Source organism: Meles meles, chromosome 8 (genome assembly GCF_922984935.1).
Source record: "Meles meles chromosome 8, mMelMel3.1 paternal haplotype, whole genome shotgun sequence".
Taxonomy (NCBI): domain Eukaryota; kingdom Metazoa; phylum Chordata; class Mammalia; order Carnivora; family Mustelidae; genus Meles; species Meles meles.
This window is the reverse complement of record NC_060073.1, coordinates 87,588,503-87,611,843: the sequence shown is the minus strand read 5'-3', so window position 1 is coordinate 87,611,843 and position 23,341 is coordinate 87,588,503. Positions and strand designations below refer to the sequence as shown.

Genomic DNA, 23,341 nt, shown 5'->3' with positions numbered 1-23,341 from the left:
ACAGAGGAGAACAGTAATTTAGGTAGGAAGGGGGAAAAGCCACATAAGAGGGTCAGGATCTGATCCACAATGGGGGATGCGGCCTTAGATGGAGTAGAGATAGTTCACCCATAGTAACAGGAGAGGAGAAGGAGTAGTGCAAGCAAATGGAGAGGGATCTGGGCTGTACAGAGGTCTACTTGAGGTCAGTGATCATGAACTGGAAATAAGGCATGATGCTGTGTTTCTCCAATCATGTTTAGCTGGGTGCTGACAGAAAGTGGAGAATCAGATTTTATCAGGGTTGTGGTTTTTCCAGGTAAATAGTACGGAGAGACGGGGTGGGGGGGAGATGAATCTGAAGGTGTACATAACAGAGAAAAGGCAATAATGAACCCAGATACTAAGGTAGATAAAGGAGGAAGAGAAGTCATGAGAAGAGTAAGGGACAGAGAGTCAGGTTTGGATCAGAGTAAGAAACCGAATGGAACTGTGAAGAGGCTGAGGATATGGGGAATTGTGCTGGTGATGAACCATGAATTCCTAAGGGCAAATGGGAGGATTCTAGGAGGTGGGAGAGGATGGAGTGATGCCTGCAAACTTTCACCCAGCACATTCACCTCTTGCATTTGGGAGTTCCAACTGTCAGGAGTGAGAAAAAAGAAGAGGACAGAGAGAGAAGCTAGGCGGCTCAGGGATGAAGCCCCGCCCTGCTTCGCCAGCATTCCTCCTCAAGCAATGGCTGGCCACAGTGGCTTCTTTCCACCCTCCCAGGTAATTTGTAAACCAAAAGCTGACAGTGGAAAACCCAAAGAGGGCTGAGTGTTTACAGAATTGGAACACACTGGCACAGATCCAGGGGCCCTCAGGCTGCCGCAGCTGGTGATCTGCTCTCTCGGAGACTAGACGGCTCCCCAGAGGTTGCCCAGACTGTTGACTCCCACTGTTAGTCTCCAAGGACAAGGACAGAGAAGGGACAGCCATTTCCCAAGTTTCCTCCTTCCTTCCTCTTAACTCCTCCTGGCATCAGGGAGGTCTTGCTCTGTGGAGCACATCCCTAAAGCCCAGAGCTGTCCCAGGCAGAGCAGTGAGTCAGTCCTGGGGGAAAATGCAAAATGCATCTGCCCAAATTATTCAGGTCACCGCCCCAGAGAGGGAAGTTCCCACAATCGAATATAGAATGACTTCAGGACCTGCATCTTGGACTCTCAGATCATGACTTCTGTCTGTACGTCCTGCTTTGAAACCACTCAACTCTCTATGTAGTAGAAGCAGCACTGCTCTGCTCTCCTCAGTGTCTCTTTCTCTCTCTCTCTCTCAGTACTGTGCAGCCCTATCCCTAAGTTATTTAACTTCGGAGGCTCAGTCTTCCTGCCTTTGAAATGGAGACATACTACCTTCACTGTTTGAACCAGGTGGTCTCTTAAGGGGAGGAAGTATTGCTTGGACTGCAGTTAGAATTCAGGTTCAAAAAGAAGAAGGGGGTTGGGAGCATTCGAAGCTCCTTCTCCCCTGGGGCAAGACAGACTCCAGCTTAGAAAATCCTGCCCAGAACAAACGGTCTTCCAAGCAGCGGAGTAGGGCGGACATCATACAAGCAGGCAGGAATCGTTTCAGAACTGGTTATGCTCCAGTTTTTAATAAATGGTCAGAGGGGGGCGGGGGCGGGGGAGGACACCCTCCACAGGGAGTCGGGAGGCAGCGCGCGCGCCGCTGCCGAGCTTGACGGCCGCGGTCGCCTAGCAACCGGCGGCGGGGATGCGCGCGGGGCGCCCTGCCTGCTGGGCGCGGGGAGCTCGCCGCCGCCACTGCCGCGCGCCCGCGGGCCTTCCGGACCAGCCGCGAAACTTTGGGGCTTCTCGGCGCCGGGGCGTCAACGCGAGGCCTGGAGGACTCAGCGATGCTCCCCTCCGCCTGAGGGCTCAGGATGAGGTCGCCGCGGGCCGGTGCGCCCGGCCCGGGGACCCGCGGGGTTGCACCCGCGGAAAGTTGGCGCACACCTGCCCGCGCCTGGGAGACGCTCGATCCCCGATCCGAATTGTCCCCGCAAGTTGCTTTGGCAATTTCTTACCGGCCTTGGATCGGGTGTCCCGAACCCCGCCTGGCCGCCGGATCCACGGACTCCCATCGGTGGGAGAGAGAAACCCGCGCTTTTCTAGGGGACCTGCTCGGTAACAGATGCTTAATCCGTTTGCCCTGAATGACTGCGATTCTGTTTTTGTTTTCTGCTTTCTTTCTTCCTCCAGACAGTGAGTTTGTGGAAGCCTCTCCCGCGCCCTACAGCCCGGAGGAGTTAGGTAAGTCTAGCCCTTTTGCCTTTTCTTCTCGGAATTCCGCCCTGTGAAAAACCGGGAACCCGCGAGTTTGGGGGCGCCGAGACACTATCCGCCGCAGGGGAGGAGCGAAGGGGGCAGGGGACATTTCCCGGGGTGGGGGGGGGGGTGCGGTCACGATCCTTTCGCAGCAGGGACCGGCCTTTTCTCGGTGCGTGTGTGCTTTGGGGTGGCGGGAAAAGTGCCATATGTGGCGCGCGAGTACGCGCGCCTCTATGTGTGTGTGTGTGTGTGTCCCTGTGTCCCTGTGTGTCCAGGTCGATGGTGCTGCTCCAAGGAGCAAGGCACAGCAAACTTCCTGGCCTGGGGCCTCTGGAAGCAGCCGGATTCATCTTGCCTGGAAAGACTCACCGGTGGCTGGCTCTGTCTTGCTAAGTACCCTGACGAGAAGGGCATGGTGAAGGTGATCCATAACCTGAATTTAACCAAGTCGGGGACCCCAAAGGGTGGCGGCCTAGTCATGACCTGGGAACTGCGTTCCTCCCTGGTTTCTGTTCCTCATTCAGCCTGTAGGTGTCTGGCATAGGGCATTTCTTCCTCCTATGGCTGGTGTGTGTCCCTGTAAGTGTAGATTTGTGGCTGGTGAACTGCGACACTCCTGTCACAGACAGACTGCCATACCTTCCTTGTGCGGAGGGAAGGAAATCTGCATTGTCAGGATCCCTCTAAATATTCCTGCTACCCAGTCTCACTTTGGTGGCTCAGTGGTTGGTCCTCCCCCCACCCCCAACTTTCCGGTTTAGTTTAGCTGCTCACAATCTGGGCTGTCAAATCTGTCCTTGCTGTTTTCTTATCACCGGCTTGAAAATGTTGCCTTCCTCCCTGGAATGACAGCTGTTGAAAAATGTTTATCCACAGTAACATTCACAGCCTTGTTTCTGGTCAGCCTCTCCTCCTAAATAAAATTCCACCTCCTGGATGCTTCCATTCATTTCCCTGAGCCAGACACCCAAAATAGGTCTGGATCAAGGCTGGCATTCTGAGGCAGGAGACGGTACCTTGTTTGGTTCAGGAGATGTGTTTCTGACAAGTTAGGAGGCAATCCTGTCTCTTTAAATGGAATCATAGATTAAATGCATAAACAAAACTAGCTTTCAATGGCTCACTATAGCGAATCCTTTTAAGAAATGAAAATGCCATCTAAACAATAGCTTTGCATGAAGTGATTTATTAAGAGGACAGAGTCTCAGTGATCTGCTCCGCTCGTGTATAATTGTGTATTAATGACACCACCGTCGACACTCCACACTGTGACAGAAGCTATTTGGCTCCATTAAATCATAGATAAGCATAAGCAAAGGCAGGCTGAGCATTCCTTGCTCTGAGAGACTGCCTGTATAATTCCTAAATTGAGTTTGCATTCACAGGATGATTTATGTACCAGAAAGGCCCAGGTGTTTGACCTTCCACTTCCATAGCTACTTCCTGGAGCAAGAGGTTGAGCTGTGCTCAGTGCTAAGGCCCTGATAAATAGGGACAGCCCTTCAAATTCATGGTAGAGAATAAGAAAGCAACCTTCTTTCTCCTCTGTTCACCTGTGGGAAATGCCCAGTTTCTCATGAGGAGATGAGAGTGTTACTGGAACCGTGGGGTTCCCTCTTGGGCCCTGAGATTGCGGGATGCCTGAGAATAGAAAACACACGGCTGAGAGCCTGACACCAGGGTTCTCACTGCTTCGTCGTCCTTAATAGATATGGTCACTAGCCTGTTTTCTCGTCTTTGAGAAACTGGTGTTGTGCCAAGTGACCTCTAAGGGGTCATCCAGATGCTGCGAGGATCCCCAAGCGGAAGGAGGACCATGGTCTCCTCTGGGTATTTATTATTTATATTCACATGCCATATTGTTTGCGTGCATGGTGTCTCCAAAGGGGTATTCTCCCCCGACAGAGCTGCTCAGTGGATGGGCCTGCATTGTTTCCATGCTGCTCAGATCAAAGAGGAAGCTGGCATCTCTCCCTTGGAAAGAGTCATTATGGTTTTTGGTACTTTTCTTAGAAGCACAGTGAGAAAAATGCCTCTTACAGAGTTGATGAGCTTGTCATTCTGTCTGGAACACAGGGGAGCACAGAATCAACCCCTGGTCAGAATATTAGGGACCTGAAGAAGAAGTAGAGGGAAGCGATAAAAACTTAGTTTGGGGCGCCTGGGCGGCTCAGTGGGTTAAGCCGCTGCCTTCGGCTCAGGTCATGATCTCAGGGTCCTGGGATCGAGTCCCGCATCGGGCTTTCTGCTCAGCAGGGAGCCTGCTTCCCTCTCTCTCTCTCTGCCTGCCTCTCTATCTGCTTGTGATCTCTCTCTGTCAAATAAATAAATAAAATATTAAAAAAAAAAAAAACAACTTAGTTTGAGGGGTGCCTGTGTGGCTCAGTGGGTTAAAGCATCCAGCTCTTGATTTTGGCTCAGATCATGGTCTCAGGGTAGTGGACTCCCCACTGGGTGTGGAACTTGCTTGGGATTCTCTCTCTCCCTCTGTCTGCCCCCGCCCCCCACCCAAAACAAACAAACACTTAGTTTGATTCTATCATTGTACTTACTTGTGACCTTGGGTAGGCAACTAAACTGCTCTGAGCCTCAGTTATCTCCTCACTCGAATGGGGCCTCGCATGGATGTTGTAGATGGTGTCTGTAAAGCCCTAGCACCATGCGTTGTATGCACAGGTCTTCAGCAAGTGCTTGGTGCTGTTATATTACTACTTTTTTTTTTTTTTTTTTTTTTTTCATTTGAAAGGCACTTACGTGCATGAAGGATGGAATGGCTCTTACCACTTGTCCCACCTATTAACCAACAACATTTTTATTTCTAGAAATTTCTCTGCAACTACCTGGTCTGCAGAAAAGATGCTCAGGGGTTTGATCAGGTCAATTGAATTATTTAGTGGTTTGTCTCTGAAGCAGCACGTGGAATGGTTTTCCATCTGAAGCCTTTGGTGGCAACCCCGCTACTTTCTTGTGGTGATTGGTGGTTGGTTTCCCCTCCAGATTTTCATCTAAGTCTCCAAATGAACTACACTCACCCCTTAGCAGGTTTATTCTCAGTGTTCAGCAAGATCATATATATAATGAAATTAACTTACAGGAAAAGGGGATTTTGGAAAGGCAGTGGAGACAAGAGTCTATCTCTAGATGAGTGTTGTATTGAAGGCTGCCTGTAAGGAGAATCTGGAAATAAGCCCTCTCTCTGTGATGGTGCCATTTTTCAAGGAGACAAAGTCCACACCTCTTCATTGCCTTTCTATAGTCCCACCCATGAGTGGAAGTACTGGCCATCTGAGCAGGTAAGAAGGAACTCCTGGAGATTTGAGGTGAATCCAGATGTGCCCATGTCTGCCCCTATCTAGTAACTTTTATCGACTCCCCTACGTAGAGGATACGTACTTGTTTAGGCATGGGAGGACCTCCATGATCTGCATCACCCTCCACCTTCTCTAACTTTCTAGTCACTTTTGAGCCACGGGCAGTCCTCAAAATTCAGCTCTGTTCCCTGCACCTGCATGTTTCCCTTCTCTCGTCTCCTTTTCTCCTACCCCTCTTTCAACACTAAGCCCATGTGTCACATCCTCCTGGTGGTTGTCCACCCAGCACATTAAAAGTCCTGAGATCAAGCCTTCACCGGGAGCAGTTACCTCAGAATTTCCACAGTGTGGCCCCAAGTATCAGTGTTTTAGCAGTGTGCTTTTTCAAAATCACATTTCTGGTGTGCCTGGGTAGGTTAGGCAGTTAAGTGTCCAAATCTTAAACCTACTTAAAAAATAAATGAATGGGCATGGAACCTACTTAAAAAATAAATTAAATTTCGAGTGATTCCCATGCATAGCCAAGGTTGTGAGCTACTGCACTGGACAGTGGCTACCGCATTCTTCGTAAATCTAGCGGCCACATAGAGCCTGGCTTCAGTGAATGCTTGTTGAATGAGTGAAAGAGGGTCATCCCTGGGATGCTTTGCCTTCTTGGGTACCTATCTCTAAGGTTGGCCCCTCTGCTTGTTATACCCGCGCACTCAGGGACAGAATCCTTCGACCTGTGCCCTGGAGCTCTCTCCTTGTTCCTTCTTTAGTCTTATCCCGTTTACTTTTTACCTTTCTTAAAAGTCAAAGTTTTAAAACTGTTTTTCAGTATAAAAGTAACATGTGCTTATTTTAGAAAATTTGAACATTCGCAAAAATGGGGGGCAGGTCCCTTCTCACCATCGAAAAGCAGACAGCTACCGTGTCCCCTTCACTTTTAATCGGTTGCCCTCTGGGCCTGACCCTCTGGCTCACCCCACTAAGCTCAGTTGCGGCTGTCAGCACTCAGACTCTGTGAGCTTCCCCGAGAGTCCTGAGGGAGTGCTCTTGACCACAGCATTCTTGGGAGCTACAGGGCTAACTCCGCTGAGGGCAGGTATACTGTGAGAAGGAGTTTCCCTATGTAGCTCTTAGCTTCCTCATTCAAGCAGGATGTATGGGCTTTATTAGAATAAATGATAACGTGAGAGTAACTTCTTTAAAATAATAACTTGAATGTTTACCAGCCTACCCCCTTGCCCTCCTTAGATACGAGATGAGTTCGCAGCTCACCATGATCAAGGTGGTTTTCTCACTTGGTTATAGTCTTGTGTTGAGTTGTCTCAACCTGGAGGTAACAGACTCATTTTTCATATTCTGAAGGTGAGAACTAGTCCCATTGACTCACCTAGACAGGGGAGGATGGGAAATGTAGTCTAGCAGTCTGCCAGGAAGAACGCTTACATTGGTGATCACCAGCTGTCTCTACTAGTCATATTATTCAAAGCAATGATGGAGCCACATCCTGGCCATGCAGGTGCTTGGTCTCTGTATGATATAGAATACTGGCTTCGCTGATATAATAAAGGCTAAAATGACAGTGACTTAAACACGAAGCAAGTTAGTTTCTCTTTCACTTAGTTCAGAAGCTAAGCAGGCCAGGGCTGCTATGGTGGCTTCGTTGTGCTCTGAAGTCCTGAAGTGTTGCTTCCACGCAGTTTAGAATGGCTGCTTCAGCTCCTACCATCACGTCTGCATTCCAGTCCATAGGAAAGACAAAAGGAAAACAGAGGGCACAACTTGAAAGCTGGGCACATCATTTCACTTACATTCCTTTGCCCTGAGCTTGAGTCAGGTGGCCATGCCTAGCTCCAAGAGGACTGGGAAATTGGGGTGGAAGTAAGGTGGAGTCTGTTAACTGAAGATTGACTGGGTAGGGTGCATGCAGAAAGAGGTATTGGATAATTAGTAAGCTTTTAAAGAAAGCCTGTCTTAGTAGTTAAGAACATGGACCTGGAGTCATACTGTGTGGGCTTACATTTTGCTCTACCTTTTACTTGCTTCATGACCTTGAGCAAATGACTTAATCTGGATCTCCATTTCCTATCTCTAAAACCATGTGTCAACCACTCTCTGATGTTCTGCCGGACCCACCCACCATCCTTTGCCATTCTGCTCTATGCCCTGGAAAACATACCTTTTGGCAAGTACCATCTGGCTCCTAGTTGGATTGGGCCAGTGAGAGGCACTGGCAGGATATGAGGCCGTGATGGGGAGGGAAGTGGTGGAAAGAAAGAGTTGTCAAGAGACTAATTCCCTCCCTGGCAGGCTGTGTCCTCCTCGGCCGTGGCTCCTCCAGAGTCACCCTCATGGCATTAGATCTTTTTTTTTTTTTTTTTCATTTTATTTATTTTTTCAGTGTAACAGTATTCATTCTTTTTGCACAACACCCAGTGCTCCATGCAAAACGTGCCCTCCCCATTACCCATCACCTGTTCCCCCAACCTCCCACCCCTGACCCTTCAAAACCCTCAGGTTGCCCCAACCTCCCACCCCTGACCCTTCAAAACCTTCAGGTTGTTTTTCAGAGTACATAGTCTCTTATGGTTCGCCTCCCCTCCCCAATGTCCATAGCCCGCTCCCCCTCTCCCAATCCCACCTCCCCCCAGCAACCCCCAGTTTGTTTTGTGAGATTAAGAGTCATTTATGGTTTGTCTCCCTCCCAATCCCATCTTGTTTCATTTACTCTTCTCCTATCCCCCTACCCCCCCATGTTGCTTCTCCATGTCCTCATATCAGGGAGATCATATGATAGTTGTCTTTCTCCGATTGACTTATTTCACTAAGCATGATACGCTCTAGTTCCATCCACGTCGTCGCAAATGGCATGATTTCATTTCTTTTGATGGCTGCATAGTATTCCATTGTGTATATATACCACCTCTTCTTTATCCATTCATCTGTTCATGGACATCTAGGTTCTTTCCATAGTCTGGCTATTGTAGACATTGTTGCTATAAACATTCGGGTACACGTGCCCCTTCGGATCACTATGTTTGTATCTTTAGGGTAAATACCCAGTAGTGCAATTGCTGGGTCATAGGGTAGTTCTATTTTCAACACTTTGAGGAACCTCCATGCTGTTTTCCAGAGTGGTTGCACCAGCTTGCATTCCCACCAACAGTGGAGGAGGGTTCCCCTTTCTCCACATCCTCATGGCATTAGATCTTGCTGGATTCTGAAATCTCCTCTTCTGACCTAGGCTGGCAGTGGCTCCCCACTATGGATATCCCTAGGGGGCTTCTTTCCCCTTAACCCTGCTTGGCCCAGTGTTGTCCGCATGGCCTTCATTAGACCATCTTCAGGCACAGCCTGCGCACACCGTCCATTTCGTGCTAGGTCCTCAGCTGACACGATGGGGATAGTAACGGTATTGGCCTCAGACCCTGAGGGTGAGAGTGAGAATGCTTGTAGGATTAGTGCTCGAATGCAGCAGCCATCATTAATCATTTACTGTTTTCATGTCCCTAGGCGAGCGCTCTGATACCTTCAAGTATGGTCGAAACCTTCTGAAAGGTTTAAATAATACTGTCTCTCCCTGCCCTCCCCCACCCTATGTTGGGGGCTGCAGCAAGGCTCAAGAGTTATGAACAAAGCTTGTTCCAACTCAGCTGTATCCTGCATCCAAAGTTTCCTCCTTCTCATTATATGGGGATGAATGAGGAGGAAGATGCTGGGCTTATCATTCGCTTATTCTGTGCTGGGCACTTTACATGTATAAACTGTCTACATGGCTTCCCAGCTTGGAGTTTGAATCATGTCACCCACACTGATGCCCTCAAATATATCGACTTCTGAGGATTGGCCTGCCCATATTAACAGATAAAGTCTTTCTCTAAGGCCACCCTCCAATGTTATTTCCCGGAATTCTCAGGAGCACATATTTGCATCCTGTCAGTTCTGGCTGCTCTAGGCTTTTGCTGGGGGAGCTAAAATCCACCACACGCCTCACTGAGGCCCGTGGGCATGTGTTAACTGCTCCGTGTTCTCTGTTCTTCAGAGACTGGAGGCCACGACGCTGGCCAGGCTGCTGCCACCCCTGCTCATTCCAGAACCTGGAGACTTGGTCTTCACTTGCGAGCCTGGCTGGTTTCCTGGTGTCCTACCCTCTGCGGGCCGCAGGGATGAATATAACCACTATTCTCTGCGCTCTTTCAGGCTCAGAGTGGGCCGGGGCCTTCTCATTACTGCACAAGCCCAGCCCACCAAGAGTCTGGGATCGGGTTGGCTCCCTGCCCTGCGCTGGCTGTCCAGACAGCTAGGGCCAGTCACCCCAGCCTGGGATCTGCCCCAGATCTCTCCACCCTTGGAAGCCTGTCTGTCCTGCCTTCCTCCTTCCCCAACCCCAAACACAGCCTAATCTCATAGAGTGTTCACCCCCCCTTCGGCTTTCTCTCAGGGTGACTGACAGCAGGGAATTCAGTTCCCTTCACAGGAAACCTCACCCTGCTGCACGGTGCGGGCCCGCCTCCTGGCTCCCACGGAACAGCCACAGAAGAGTTCACCATTGGTGTATTGCCTAAATCTGGGCAACTCAGTCTCTTCTGTGATGGATCTGGTGGGATATCAGCTCATTTCATCCTCAGAACAACTCCCGGGAGCAGAAGGAATTATTTTTGCATTATGGAGGAGGAAACAGAGTCTCATACTGGTTAAATTATCTTCCTCAAATCACACAACTAGTTAGAGGCAAACCTTAGATTAGAAGTGTAATCTCTGGGGCACCTGGGTGCCTCAGTCAGTTAAGCGTCTGCCTTCAGCTGTGGTCATGATCCCAGGGGCCTGGGATCGAGTCCCACATTGAGCTCCCTGCTCAGCGGGGAGCTTGCTTCTCCCTCTCCCTCTGTGCTGTCTCTCAAGTAAAGTAATTAATTAATTAAAAAAATAATAATCTCTGGCTCCAGAGCCAAATCTCGGTTTCCTGGGGAGGAGACTGTGCAAGCTGCCCTCCTCCCAGGGGGATTTGGTTGAGGGTTGAATGCGATAAATTACGTAGAAGGGACCATCGCAGGGCCTCGCAGTGTAGTATAGGGCGGTTCTGTACATATTTGCTGAATAAATGCATGAAGGGTGAGGGCTCAGAGCTATATATGTGTATATTTATTTGTTTTTAGACCAACAAATAAGGATCAATATGCTCCAAAGGAATTTTTCATAATGGGATCTGAAGCAACATCCAGAAAAACTCCTTCTGGCTTCTTCCTTCACTCACTTCCTGCTCTCCCTGCTCTGTATTGCAGCCGAGTCCCCGCGACAGGAAACCTCTGATGGCTTCCCGGTGGTGATGGTGCTCATGCTATTTCTAAAGGAAACTAAGCTTTGGCAGCAGCGTAATTTGGGGCAGGGCAGTAGGAGCTCGGACGGGAATCTGAAAACATATCTAAGGACAGGTGGGCTCAGGCTCAGGTATAAAATTCACCGCCAAACAAACATGATGTTTGTTTGCAAAATGATGCTGTGCATTGCCCAGGAGATGACACTTTCTTCTAGGGTATTCTGGTTGGGAGAGAGAAGGGAGCAGGAAAGGGAAATGACAATAAATTCTGGGGGATAAATGGTTATTTACCTTGGCTAAAGAGAAGAAAGAGCAAGGAAGCAGATACAGAATAATGGGACAAAACACACACACATACACACACACTACACTGGAAAATGGGAAGGGCATTTTCCTTGCCAGAGAGATGTTTTTACTGGAAATATATAGGCCTGTGTCCAGCTACACATGATTATTAAACACAATGTGACTACCTATGAACAATGTTTCATTGATTTTGAGCCCTACTGGAATTTAGAGAGTGTTATTAACCAGCTTGATCTGTTCAGGAGTACTGTGGTTATGATTTCTGGGTCACCTTCCTACTGGATGATCATTCTCGAATCCGCCCTTTTTGTTTGTATTTTTCTCCAATCAGTTTTGCTCAGGGTGGGCACTTGAAATGATTTAGTATCTCTTGTGTGCTCTCTCTCTCTGGGTCTCTGTGTTCCTCCTCTCCCTCTCTTCCCCACCTCTTGCTCTCAGTCTCCCCTGCCTCAGGCCTCATTTGTGCCTCTGTTTCTCTTTGTCTGTCTCCTCCCGCTTCCTGCTCTTGTTCCCTCCTCCCCTTTCCCATCTTAAGTTGGAATACAGACAGAAAAAGCAGTGCTTGCCTTCCTAGGGCCCTCTGCCAGAAAATGGAACAGGTCAAATTATAAAAAAGGATAAAAAAAGACTGCTCTTTGGCAAAATGGGGGAAACAGATGTTCAGGGGTGGTTTTGCTGTCTCTAGCTGTGTGCTGGCTGCTGAAACGCTCTCCTTACAGCCTCACTAGTCACGGACGTTCATCATCATAGCACACATGTGTGGTTATTTTAATGTCAAATGTGTATATATATTTATCTCTGCCTAATTCGCCTCTCCCCGTGACCTTTATATCCCCAAATCCAGAGTTGGCAAGATTACTGACCACCTGGTAGCAAGATTTATTTTCAAACTCAGAGGGTTTTTTTTTTTTTTTAACAACACTCCCGGGAATAGTGGGCACCATAGCTGCTTTCAGGCCGCTGTTTAACAGTAAATATTTTATGGGAACTTCAGGTTTTTAAGAGAATAGAGAAGGGAGCTATGGGTGCAGAATCTGGTCTGTAATGAACCCTGCAGAAAGTTTGGGGCTGAAGGGGAGCTGAATGATGGAGATCTAGTGCTGGGATGTGTAGCCTGCTGGGACATTGGGGTCTCTGTCTTCCACAGGTTTGCCCCTCACTGACTGTTGACCAAAAACAAAAGTCCATCGCTGTAGCTTTCATGATTGTCCAGCCAGAGAACTTAAGGCTGTGTCCTTAACGCAAAATATTTCCCTTTTGGCTTGAAAAGACATTTGCTGTCTCCCCTCCAAACTTAAAAAGGGATTCCAGATTCTGAACATTTGCTATGGACTAGGGTATGGCAGATGGTTTTTTGTCCTGTGTGACCTTCATGTGGGTTAAGCTCGTGTGACCCCCCCACTGCCTTCACCTCCAGTGGCTCCCCTTGTCGTATAGGATCAAACCAGTTAGTGGCATCTAAAGCACTTAGGACAATGCCTGACAAATAGCCGGCATTTAGTAAATGTTATCCATTTTTGCTGCCTCCTCCCTGCCCCCCACTTTCCTCATCATTTTCACGTATGTCTTCCTTCCCTGAACTCCATCCCATTTCTCCTCTCCTATTCTACTCATCTAGTGACACTGAAAGAAGAGAAAAGGGAAAAAGAATCAACCACAAAAATATAAAGCCAGAGCCACCACAAACTCAAAGAGTGCCTTTGAACAAATTGGAAAAATACCATCCCCTCCAGGTGGATGAAGAGCAGGGACAGGGTTCCCAGTTTAGTGGATAGAGTGCCTGCTAGATTTCAGCCTCCCACCTCTGCCTCGTTTACTCCCTCAGCCTGGCACTCTTGTGCAGTGAGCAGTCTGTACAACTGATCATGGCAGCCCTGATCCCACTCTCCCATTGTGACATTCTCATGGATATTTCTTTCCTTTTCTGGGAACTCTTTCAGTGTTGTGTACATACTAAAAAGACTAAATTCTGCTTTGATTAGTTCTTTTAAAATAAGTTTCCCCTAAATTATTTACGTGATGGGGTTTATTTTCCCCAGGTTCTGATCTCCTGAATAATAACTATGTTTAAAACTTGTAATACGTATGCTAGTAGTTAACCAAAATTTATTTACTCCAGTTCAAATGGCAGTTTTAAATGCACTATAATAAAAAGAGCTGATATTTGTTGAGTGCTTTCCATGTATTAAGTATCTGGCTAAGAAACTTATGTCAGTCATCTTGTAACAATCCTGTGAGGCAGGTACTAGGATTTGCCTCATTTTACAGATGGGGAACTGAAGCTTGGACAAGTTAAATGACTTGCTAAATCCCACCTGGTGGGTGGGAGAGCCAGGGCTTGAGCCCAGTTCTGGTCTTTACTGCTTGGGTTCTTAACCCACCATCCTGAATTCCAGAGTAAATTATGAGAATCCAGACTCCTGAACCTCAGTGGCAGATTCTTGGCAGAACCGCGATTTGCAATCAGGTCTATCTGACTGTAAAACTATGGGCTGACCCATTTACAATCCTGCATACCAACTTGTCGCGCACTGCAGGCTAGGCTTGGGGGCAGCAGGGTGAAGGGACACAATCCTCTCCTCAAAGAAATGATGATCTCAGTCAGGGAGAAAGACCAAGTAACAGAAAATTTAGAAAGTGGAGCTCTGGCTCCTCCTAGCTGTTGGGTACTTACTGACTGGGGACCTTGAGTGGGTTATCTAAATTCTCTAGACCTCAGTTTACTCATCTGTGATATGGGAATGCAAATACCTACTTCATAGGGTTATTGGGAGGGATTGAATAAGATAATATATGCAAAGTAGCTGACATTCCACGTGTGATTGTAATTATTATTACTATGGTAAGTGCAATCAGGGAAGAACACAAGGAAGGCCTGGGACCCCAGAGAAGAGGAGCCTGACCCAATCATGGAGGTTAAGGGGAGGTCCGGCAGGCTTCCTGGAGGAGATCCATTCTTCCCAGCATGACCTGCAAGGGAGCAAGGGTGCCAGACATGAACAGCATCATGTCTGTCTTAGAACAGCTGTCATCTCCTCCTTTAGGGATCGAGTCATTGAGTGCTGAATAATGGAGAGCAGGTGAAAGAAGCTGACTCTTCTCCCTCATTCTGCCTGGGGTTTAGCATGGAAACTCTACAAGGTGGGAATGTGACCCCATTAACTCCTTCCTTAAATGCTGGGCCAGTCCTGATCGCTCACGGAGTCTGTCCTGCTCTCTAAAGGTCCTTACATTTGGCCCAGGGGAGTTCAGTGGGACAAAGCCTTTAACACCATGTTCATTTGAATTTCACTCCTGTTTTCCATTATTAGCATCATTGTTGCATTTTAGGACTATCAGCTCCTTGGTGCTGACATTCCACATTGTTTACAGAAGGAGACACCGAGGAATCCTGTAAGGTGGGTGTAGGGACATATCCCAGTGTGGGCAGGTATTTGTCAGAATTAGCAAACAAAAACAGAGGACACTCAGTTAAATTTAATTTTAGGTAAATGACAAATGATTTTTTTTAAGTGTATGCATGTTCTCTGCAATATTTGAGACATACTATACTAAAGAAATTTTGTTGCTTTTCTGAAATTCAAATGCAACTGGTGTCACGTGTTCTATCGGGCAGCCCTCAGTGTAGGAGCAGGGTCTGGGGACTCTCTGTTCTTTGCACTGGATTTTAGTTCGCTCTTTTAGGAGGCGTAATAAAACACAGCTCAGTTCCTATCCCCAGGTATCCAGTCCACACGGGACTCCATTTAGGTGCTTCTATCAATGAGAATTGATTGCTGATGTCTGAGTCCTTTAATCACCTCAATTAGAAAAGGAGGTGGGAAACTAAATCCCTCCAAGAGTAGGAATCCTAAATAACTTCAGAGATTTGACCCATGCTCCCTGTGTATAACCTATCAACTCAGAGCAACTCCTTCTCCTGCAGAGGCCTCATGGCTTCTGGAGTCTGGATATTTAGGCTTTAATCTTCTCTATTCTCTCTTACAACAGACGCTCAGGTCTGATCTTCTCTCTTTTGGAGAGTCAGAACATCTCCGTGTCCTCCTAGGAGCAGACACGTAGTGCCCTCTTTCTGTTAGGCATCAGCACCCAGCCTGTGCTAGAGCATCACAAGAGGGATGATGTATGTGGGGGGGGGGGTCCCCCCCCAGCCTGAGTCAGCCTGGTGTTGCTAAGCAGGGACCATTATTGTAACAGTTTCTTTGTAGCAAGGGAGTGAAAACCCAACTTCCTGTTTCTTGCACCCAGTCGTCTGTGTTTTGTCTTCTAGAGCTTTCAACATTTTTTCTTACTGCGACCCAACATCAGGATACATTTTACATTGAGACATACACATACAAATTTTAACATAAATATAACTAAGACAGAAGGTGTATGGGATAGTAATTACCCTTATTAGATTGGCTGCATCTGGTATTTTCCATTATGTTCTCTTTTACTTATTTAAAATGCTCCTTAGCCTGTTGCATTGATTTCTACTAATGGGTTGCCAACTACCGTTTAAAAAACAATGCTCTAGAGTATTGTATGGCAAATAGAGAATGAGTCTGTTCTTCCTTTCTTTCTGAAAGCTACCAAAATATTTGAAGATAGCTATCAAATTGTATCTTAATCCTCTCCGCACAACGGACCTTTCTTAACACGGTCTGCTTTCTCCATTCCATCCTGCTCCACATCTGCAGAGTGCTCTCTAGGTGAGGAAGATTTCCCTTTAACCTGCCTTCAAGAACTGAGCACGTGGCCTCACACACAGCTTGACCAATACTGGGCATAGTGGGATCATCAGACCCCTTGATCTCAAACTCCCGTCCAAGTCACTGTCACTCCACCAATCCATACTCATTGGCAATGGTTACTTAATATTTTAAATTTACCCAATATCAAATCCATTTTTCCCCTGTTTTGTCTATAAGGGTATATGGGGATGTTTTTCTTAATTGGGGAGAGGAGGGGCTCAAATCACGATGCAGTCGCTCATATTTCCTGGATCTACCGATGAAATATTCCCAGACTCGAGAAATGTAAACAAGAAGAAACCGTGTATCTAGCACAGCAACAATTAAATATCCTCTTACAATGACCATATTTTGAAAGAAAATGCATAACAGGGTAGTAATTATAGCTAATAATTACGGAGTGTTTGTTGCTTGCTAAGCACCACGCGGAGAGCCTCTTACTTTACATGAAACTGACTCATGCATTTCTCACAACACCTTGAGGTGGATGCTACTTGTAATTACTACTTATTAAAAGAAGAAAAACTGAACTTTAATAAAGTCAGGTCGTATAACCAGTCATGTAACCAATAAGTGGCAGAGTGGAGGTTGGTACCAGGCCCATCTGACTGCTCAGCCTGTGTTTTAGAATACTTACAACTCAGTACTGAGTGCCACGGATGGAAAATGACCTCTGGTCTGTCACGTGTCTAGCTTCATAGATCTTGCTCCCTCCCATAAGGAAAGTGAAGAACTTAGTAACAAGGTCAAAATGCTAGCAGCCCCCAGGAGTCAATGGAGACCACCTAGATTCATCACTAATGGTAGTAGGGGCAGGCCACATGGTGCTTTCTAGTGGTGCGGTGAGGCCCGGAGGACGGAGAGGCATCTCTTCTGTCCAGGAGCCCCGCTTGGGAAACAACACAGCTCCGCTCTGAACACAGGCTCAAATCCCGACTCTGTCACTTGTGTATTGCGTGATCTCTGGAAATTCGCCTACTCTCACCTTGCCTCTTTAACTCATGTGTAAAACACGGATGATAGCGCCTGCTGTGCAGGGCGTTGGGTACGGATAAAATGAGATCATGCACGAAATCACCAGGCACAGAAGAGACACCACTCTGTGCATGCTGGTTCAAGACAGAACACTGGGTTCTGATCATTCTTCTACAATAAGCAAGAGATCTGTTCCTTCATTTAGGCTGGGATTTGGAGTACGTGGAAATGTAGGTCCCCAAATGGCCTATACCAGAGGTTCTCAAAGTGTGGCCCATGGAGCAATGGCATCAGCCTATCTGGGAACTTGTTAGAAATGCAATTCTGGGACTCTACCCTGACCCCCTGAATCAGAATATCTGGGGGGGGGTACACCCCGGACTGCTCTCTGTTTTAACAAACTGTTCAGGTGACTGTGTTGCAGGTAAAGTTTCAGAACCACTGCCCCACTGGTACTGAGGATCTGGGTTTTTTTCCTCATTGTCAGTAAGACTCAGTGGAAGCCTCTGGAGAGATGGCTTTCCGGTTGCTTCCATTTGGTCCTCTTGTTATTATTTATCCCAAGTTGTTCATTTTCTGATGTTCCTTATCTCTCTCCCACTTAATTTGAAATTCATCTTGTATACACCTTACCTCATAAAGGTTGGCTGGAAAGGGACCGTTCGCAGGCACTGGGTAGAGGAGACTGGTAACATTCCTGTGGAACTCTTCCAGGGCCCGTCCCTGCAGGCCCTCTCCTCCCTTTGTCTCCTTTAAGTTCTTCCCTCTCACTGAGCTCTTCTCTGCTTCAGAATCTTTGCACATGCTGTTTGCCCAGCTGGAACGCTCTCCCTTCTCCTGCACCATCTTGGAGATGCCCTCCCTTTCCAGTCCCCTTTTCCCTCCTTAGTCTCTGTTGCTGTGCCCTGCTCCTGTTCATCACACATAGACCAATGTATAATTATAGGTTTATTTATGTACATGTTAGTAAGACAGAGCCCATTCAAAGGCATTCACACACCTGGCAGAGTGTGTGGCTTATTAGTCAATGTCACCAATAATATGCTTTGAAGGAACGATTGAATGAATACGCTATTGCTGGTCTCCCATAGCTCTCTGCCTTCTTTCAAACTCTGTTGTGCTTTTGGTGAATCCTTCTAGTCAGTCCTTCTGTTTTTGGTCTTCCTTTTTTCTAGTTATTTCTGATTATTCCCCCCTCTACCCTGAACTTTTCTGAAGACTTGTTTTGCTTAGCGTGGTACTGGCTTTATTGCTGACACACAATAAATACTTGTGCGTTTCTGGATGGACAGCTTATCAGTTAAGATGTGAATTTGAACTCTTCCCCCCACTCAGACTTTATGCTGTAACAGAATTTCTTTTCTCCTGAACTGAGCCATCTGGAGTGGCTGGAGCCATTAAGAATGGTGAGAGTTTCCCCACTTCTCTGTCTTTGGCATTTAAAGTATAAGACATGTCATCTTTAGTGCATATTCCAGAAAGAACCAGAACTCCTGTACAGGTTGTGGAGGGGCCTTCCTTCTTGCTGCTGTTATAGCTAAGAACAGAAAGGACATGTTTTCAGAATAAAACACCCAAACGTCCTTTTCAGAATGGTGGCAACAAGGACTCTTAAGTACGAACATTCTGACCTGAGCTATTGCCAGTTACTGTGACAATCCTTGTTTTTCATAGTGATTTTGTGTTGCTGTTGTTTTAGAAACTCATTATGACTCCAGCTTAGGGGGAGGAAAACCCCAAATGTGTCTACATCATCCTTTGAAATAGAGAAAAACATAATTAGTTTTTTTTTTTTTCATGAAAAGAGCAAAAGGAAGAAATAACCTTATCATGATATGCTGCAGGATGACCAAAACTGAGGCTTCCTCCTGCTAGTCTGCAGTTGGAGCCACCCAACAACTCAACAGAATGATCAATATGGTTAGAAGCTTCAGAGCCTGTAAACGGGCACCATTAATTATAACCCAGTGGTTCTCAGCGGGGGGCAATCTTACCCCATAGGAGACATTTGGCAACATCTGGAGACATTATTAGTTGCCCCCACTTGGGGTGAGGTTCCTCCTGGCATCTACTGGGTGCTGCTAACAATTCCCTCCAGTGCCCAGGACAGTCCCTCACAAGGGACACACTCAGTCCAAAATGTCAGTAGTGCTGCTACTAAGAAAGCTTGAGAAATGAATCAACCAAAAAGTATGAGCTTTCAATACTCCCAAGATTTCTAGAGTAAGAGTAGCAATTAATAATTGAAATGATCATTATTTATTAAATACCTGCTACTTGCCAGCCTCTTTGTAAAGAACTCCTAGCTCCTGAGTCAGGATCTGACCCTAGCTTTGTTCCGGGACATTGTCAGTACTCTCCCTCCTTAGCATTTTTGTGTGTGCGCCTTCTCCCTGGACGTGATTGTGTCTACCCTCTGCTGGTTGTGTTTTCTATAAATCAAACTAGGTGTTGAGCGTGTACTAGGTAACACACTCACAGGAGAAAGCCACAGGCAAGAAGAGACCGGTGTGTCGCTATAGGTGGTGAAGTTAAAAACCTCCAGACAAACAGGCCTGAGATCTATAACTTAACAGACGAGCCTAATGCCTGTGTAGGATGGTAGTACGGCGCCTGGCCCTTAGTAGGTACTTAATAGATGTTTGTTGGGAAATTTTTTTCATAATCAACAGAGTCCTTGGTAGGCTTCAAATGGAAGAAGGTTTCCAAATGCCCTATTCTGTTAAATGACAGTAAGTTCCTCCTAAAAGCAGCACCTGGTATTTCCAGGAGTTCAGAGGTGCCGTACCTTGTGTATTTCCACTTGCCCTTGACATCTTCCTCTTCTTTGTTTTTTACTGTTCCATTCTTAGTCAGTCTGGCCCAGCAAAGGCTCATCCCTTGCTCCTCCCTCTCTGCACACAATATCCCCTGCCACCTGTCCCCCATCTACTGGAAGCCCTCCCAGTATTGCCTGAATTTTGCTCCTGTCAACAGCTTGCAAGATGGAGGGAGGTCATGTGTCAGAGGAAGCACGTGCCACGTGAGAAAGCTTATTTGAGAACATGATTTTGTCTTTCGAAACAAGCAGGAAAAAGATCACAACCACTGTCCCTGTAAAACAGAGAACGAAAGAAAAGCTTGGGAAAAACCGTCTTGCCGGGCTTTAATATGGCGATGATCATACCTGTGGTGGGCATGATCATTGTACGCTTACGAAAAGCAGAAGGGGCTCAAAGGCAGTGCTGAGAAGCAGGACAGTGTGTGCTTTCCTTTCCTGTGTCCATGTCTTTGCTGGTAGTCTCCTGCTTCTCTCAGCCCTCAGATTTCTTGGAACCTGCTAGTTGCCTGCTTCAGAGTTATCAGTCACTCCATTGTGCTCCTATAATGCTTTATTTTAAACTTCTAGTATGCCACCCATCATCCTTGACCTTTATCATACTAAGCTCTGATGTAGTGAATGCTTCTGAAGGAGAATCACTAGAGCACCGTGACCCCAAGGAGCCAGTCAGAGACCGTAGTTCGTGCCCCTCCAACTGCGTGTGCCAGGAGTCAGAAGGGATTCTAGGATGTCACCCTTGGAGATCCTGAATCTCTAGAATTTGGAGGTGGGGACATCAGACATTGAACCTTGTACATTTCTGGTTTATAAATCACACTTTGGGAAGCATTACAGAACTTGGGCTTAAAAAAATCTCCTTACGTGTTCTGGAAGCAAAACAAGCATTTTGATAAGGACAGCCTGGCTACATCATGTTGCTGGTTTGTTCACGCAACAGGCATTGACTGGCAACTCCCAAATGGAGTGGGATCCATTTTAGGTGATGCTGGCAGGAACTGTCCTTGGTGTGGTCATGACCACTCTCTTTTTGCCATCTTTGTTTCCTTCCTGGCAAGCTCAGGCCCATTCTTAGGGCCCATCCTAGTCCATGCAGTAGTTGACAAGGACTTTTTTTTTTTTTTTTAAGATTTTATTTATTTATTTGACAGACAGAGATCACAGGTAGGCAGAGAGGCAGGCAGAGAGAGAAAGGAAGAGAGGCAGGCTCCCTGCTGAGCAGAGAGCCCGATGCGGGGCTCGATCCCAGGACCCTGGGATCATGACCTGAGCCGAAAGCAGAGGCTTTAACCCACTGAGCCACCCAGGCGCCCGTTGACAAGGATTTTAAGGGGTGTGTTTGGAGGGTGCAAAGAAGAGTGAGGGAAAAAGATGTTTGCATTTTAATAGAGAATTTCAATTCCTTGGTGTTTCAAATCACTGGAGGAGAAGAGAAGGGTTTCTTTTACTGGATTTCTATTGTGTGTCTAGCACTTGATACGTAGTATCTCATTTAACCCTCACACTAAGCCAATGAGGTAAGTACAATTATTCCCATTTTCCAGAGGAGGAGGCTGAGGCTCATGTTATGTTACTCTTCATAGCTGGAAACAGGTGGACCCAGGACTAGAACTCAGGACTGACTCTAAAGTCCATGTGCATTCTCCTTCACCTGGATGCCTCTGTCATCTGGTCTGGAGCATCCTAGTATGTGCCCTGTTTGGAGTTAAAGACTGTTTTTGGCATTGTCCCGAAGAGGGCTGGAATTGTTCCATCACCTTCTTGGCTTTCCTGGGAGTGAGTAAAAGACAACCGGGTCACTTTAGAAAGAATGCTGACCTTTAGACTGAGTATCTAGACCCAGACAACACAGATGCTGTCTGGTGAGCGACCTTACCGCTAGTAAAGCAGAGTTCAGGTTCGGTTGTCGACACACCTTGTTTCTGTTTAGCCCCAGCCACATGTTGCAGTCTGCAACCAAATATACTGTAAGACGGTATTAATGACCTGCTGCTGGTCAAATCGGAAGCCTTTTTCTCAGGCTTTAGTTCTCAAACAATAGATTCCCAGCTATATATTATTTCAGATAGAGTCGATGTGGAAGATTATTTGTTTTCTATATTTGCTGTGGTGATTATTAATAGTTGAGGAAACTCAGGTGCATGGAGGGGAAACATTGACCTGCCATGTATTTGGCCCTTGTATTATTCCTTGGTATCCAATTTGAAGAGCTCAGGCTAGGTCCACCTGCTGCAGTCAGCTGACTGTGGGCCCACAAGCAGGACCCACCACTTCATGGGAAGTCTGGGAATCCCGAGCCCTTGCTAGGGGGACCCTCTCACAACTTCCTCTGGCTTCCATGACTTTAAACCTTACCACTCTTCTCCTTCTCCAGTCTGCCCTCCTCTTCCTCCTCCTTTCCCTATTTATGACTTTTGTTGTCCTGGGCATTCTCCAAGTAAATCGATCTTCATAGCTTCATTTATATTTTTCTCTACACCTCTGTTCTCTGCTTCTTACCCAGGTTCTTGTTCTTTCTGTCCTCTTGCCCAGAGGACAGTAAAGTCTTTCAACATCTTTCTCAAACCAGTCCTTCCTCTTCACTCAGCTTCTCCCAGCAATGGTCCAATGACCCATCCTTCCAGGAATGGTCCATTCTTCCTATGGCCCAGGCTCAATACTGGCTTAACTTGATTACCTTGTTCTTCCTCCTATCTAAGTCACTGTCACTGGAAAAAGTAAAATTCTTGCCTCAAGACTTGGTATCTTCACTGTACTTGGTATCTTCAAAGATTTGGTATCTGGATGGTATCTCACTCTTCCTTTCCCAGCACCTTTGCCTGGACCTCACATGTCATTGCTTCCTGGGACTGTTTCCGAGATCAGCTTCCTATTTCACAGGGCTGTTGAAGGGTTGGTTGAAATAATAATAGCAAATATACGTTTAGTACTTATATGCACTATGCTAAATATTTTTTTTTATATTTTATTTATTTGACAGAGAGAAATCACAACTAGGCAGAGAGGCAGGCAGAGAGGCAGGCAGAGAGGCAGGCAGAGAGGCAGGCAGAGAGAGAGGAGGAAGCACGCTCCCCGTGGAGCAGAGAGCCCGATGTGGGGCTCGATCCCAGGATCCTGGGATCATGACCTGAGCCTAAGGCAGAGGCTTTAACCCACTGAGCCACCCGGGCGCCCCTATGCTAAATATTTTATTTGTTACTTCATTCCAACCTTACAACCTCTACTCCATGGCTATTTCCGTCACCTTGCAAATGAAATGAAACTGAAGTTTAGAAAAGTCTGGTGACCTGCCCAAGGTCACACAGTGAGTGGGCTGTCACTCAACCCATACCTGTTTTGTTGCAGTGGATGCTTATAACTATTAAACTTTTTGCCTCCTAGGATATAGTGAGTTATCTAATGGGGGCAGTTAATAAATGTTAGTTTCTTTCCTTCTTTCCCTCCTTTTTCTATCCATTGTCTTTTCCCCACTCTAGACTCATGTCCTACAAATGCTATCTACCCTTCAAGCCTCCCCTTTTTTCTGCATGGAGTCAGTCTTTTACTCCACATTCTTCAGGCATCACCAGCGCTTTCCTGTTTTCTGGTTGCATATC

General features: G+C 46.8%; 1 protein-coding gene across 2 annotated transcripts in view; it reads left to right on the top strand.

The window, feature by feature from the left end:
- The first annotated feature begins 1,783 nt into the window (after positions 1-1,783).
- Positions 1,784-23,341, top strand: part of AMOTL1 (angiomotin like 1) — a 126,728-nt gene continuing 105,170 nt past the window's right edge. For both annotated transcript variants that reach the window (XM_046015716.1, XM_046015713.1), the window contains exon 1: positions 1,784-2,276. In XM_046015716.1, coding sequence (XP_045871672.1) covers positions 2,180-2,276 — 97 coding nt within the window. In that variant the 5' untranslated portion in view covers positions 1,784-2,179. The remainder of the gene's footprint in view (positions 2,277-23,341) is intronic.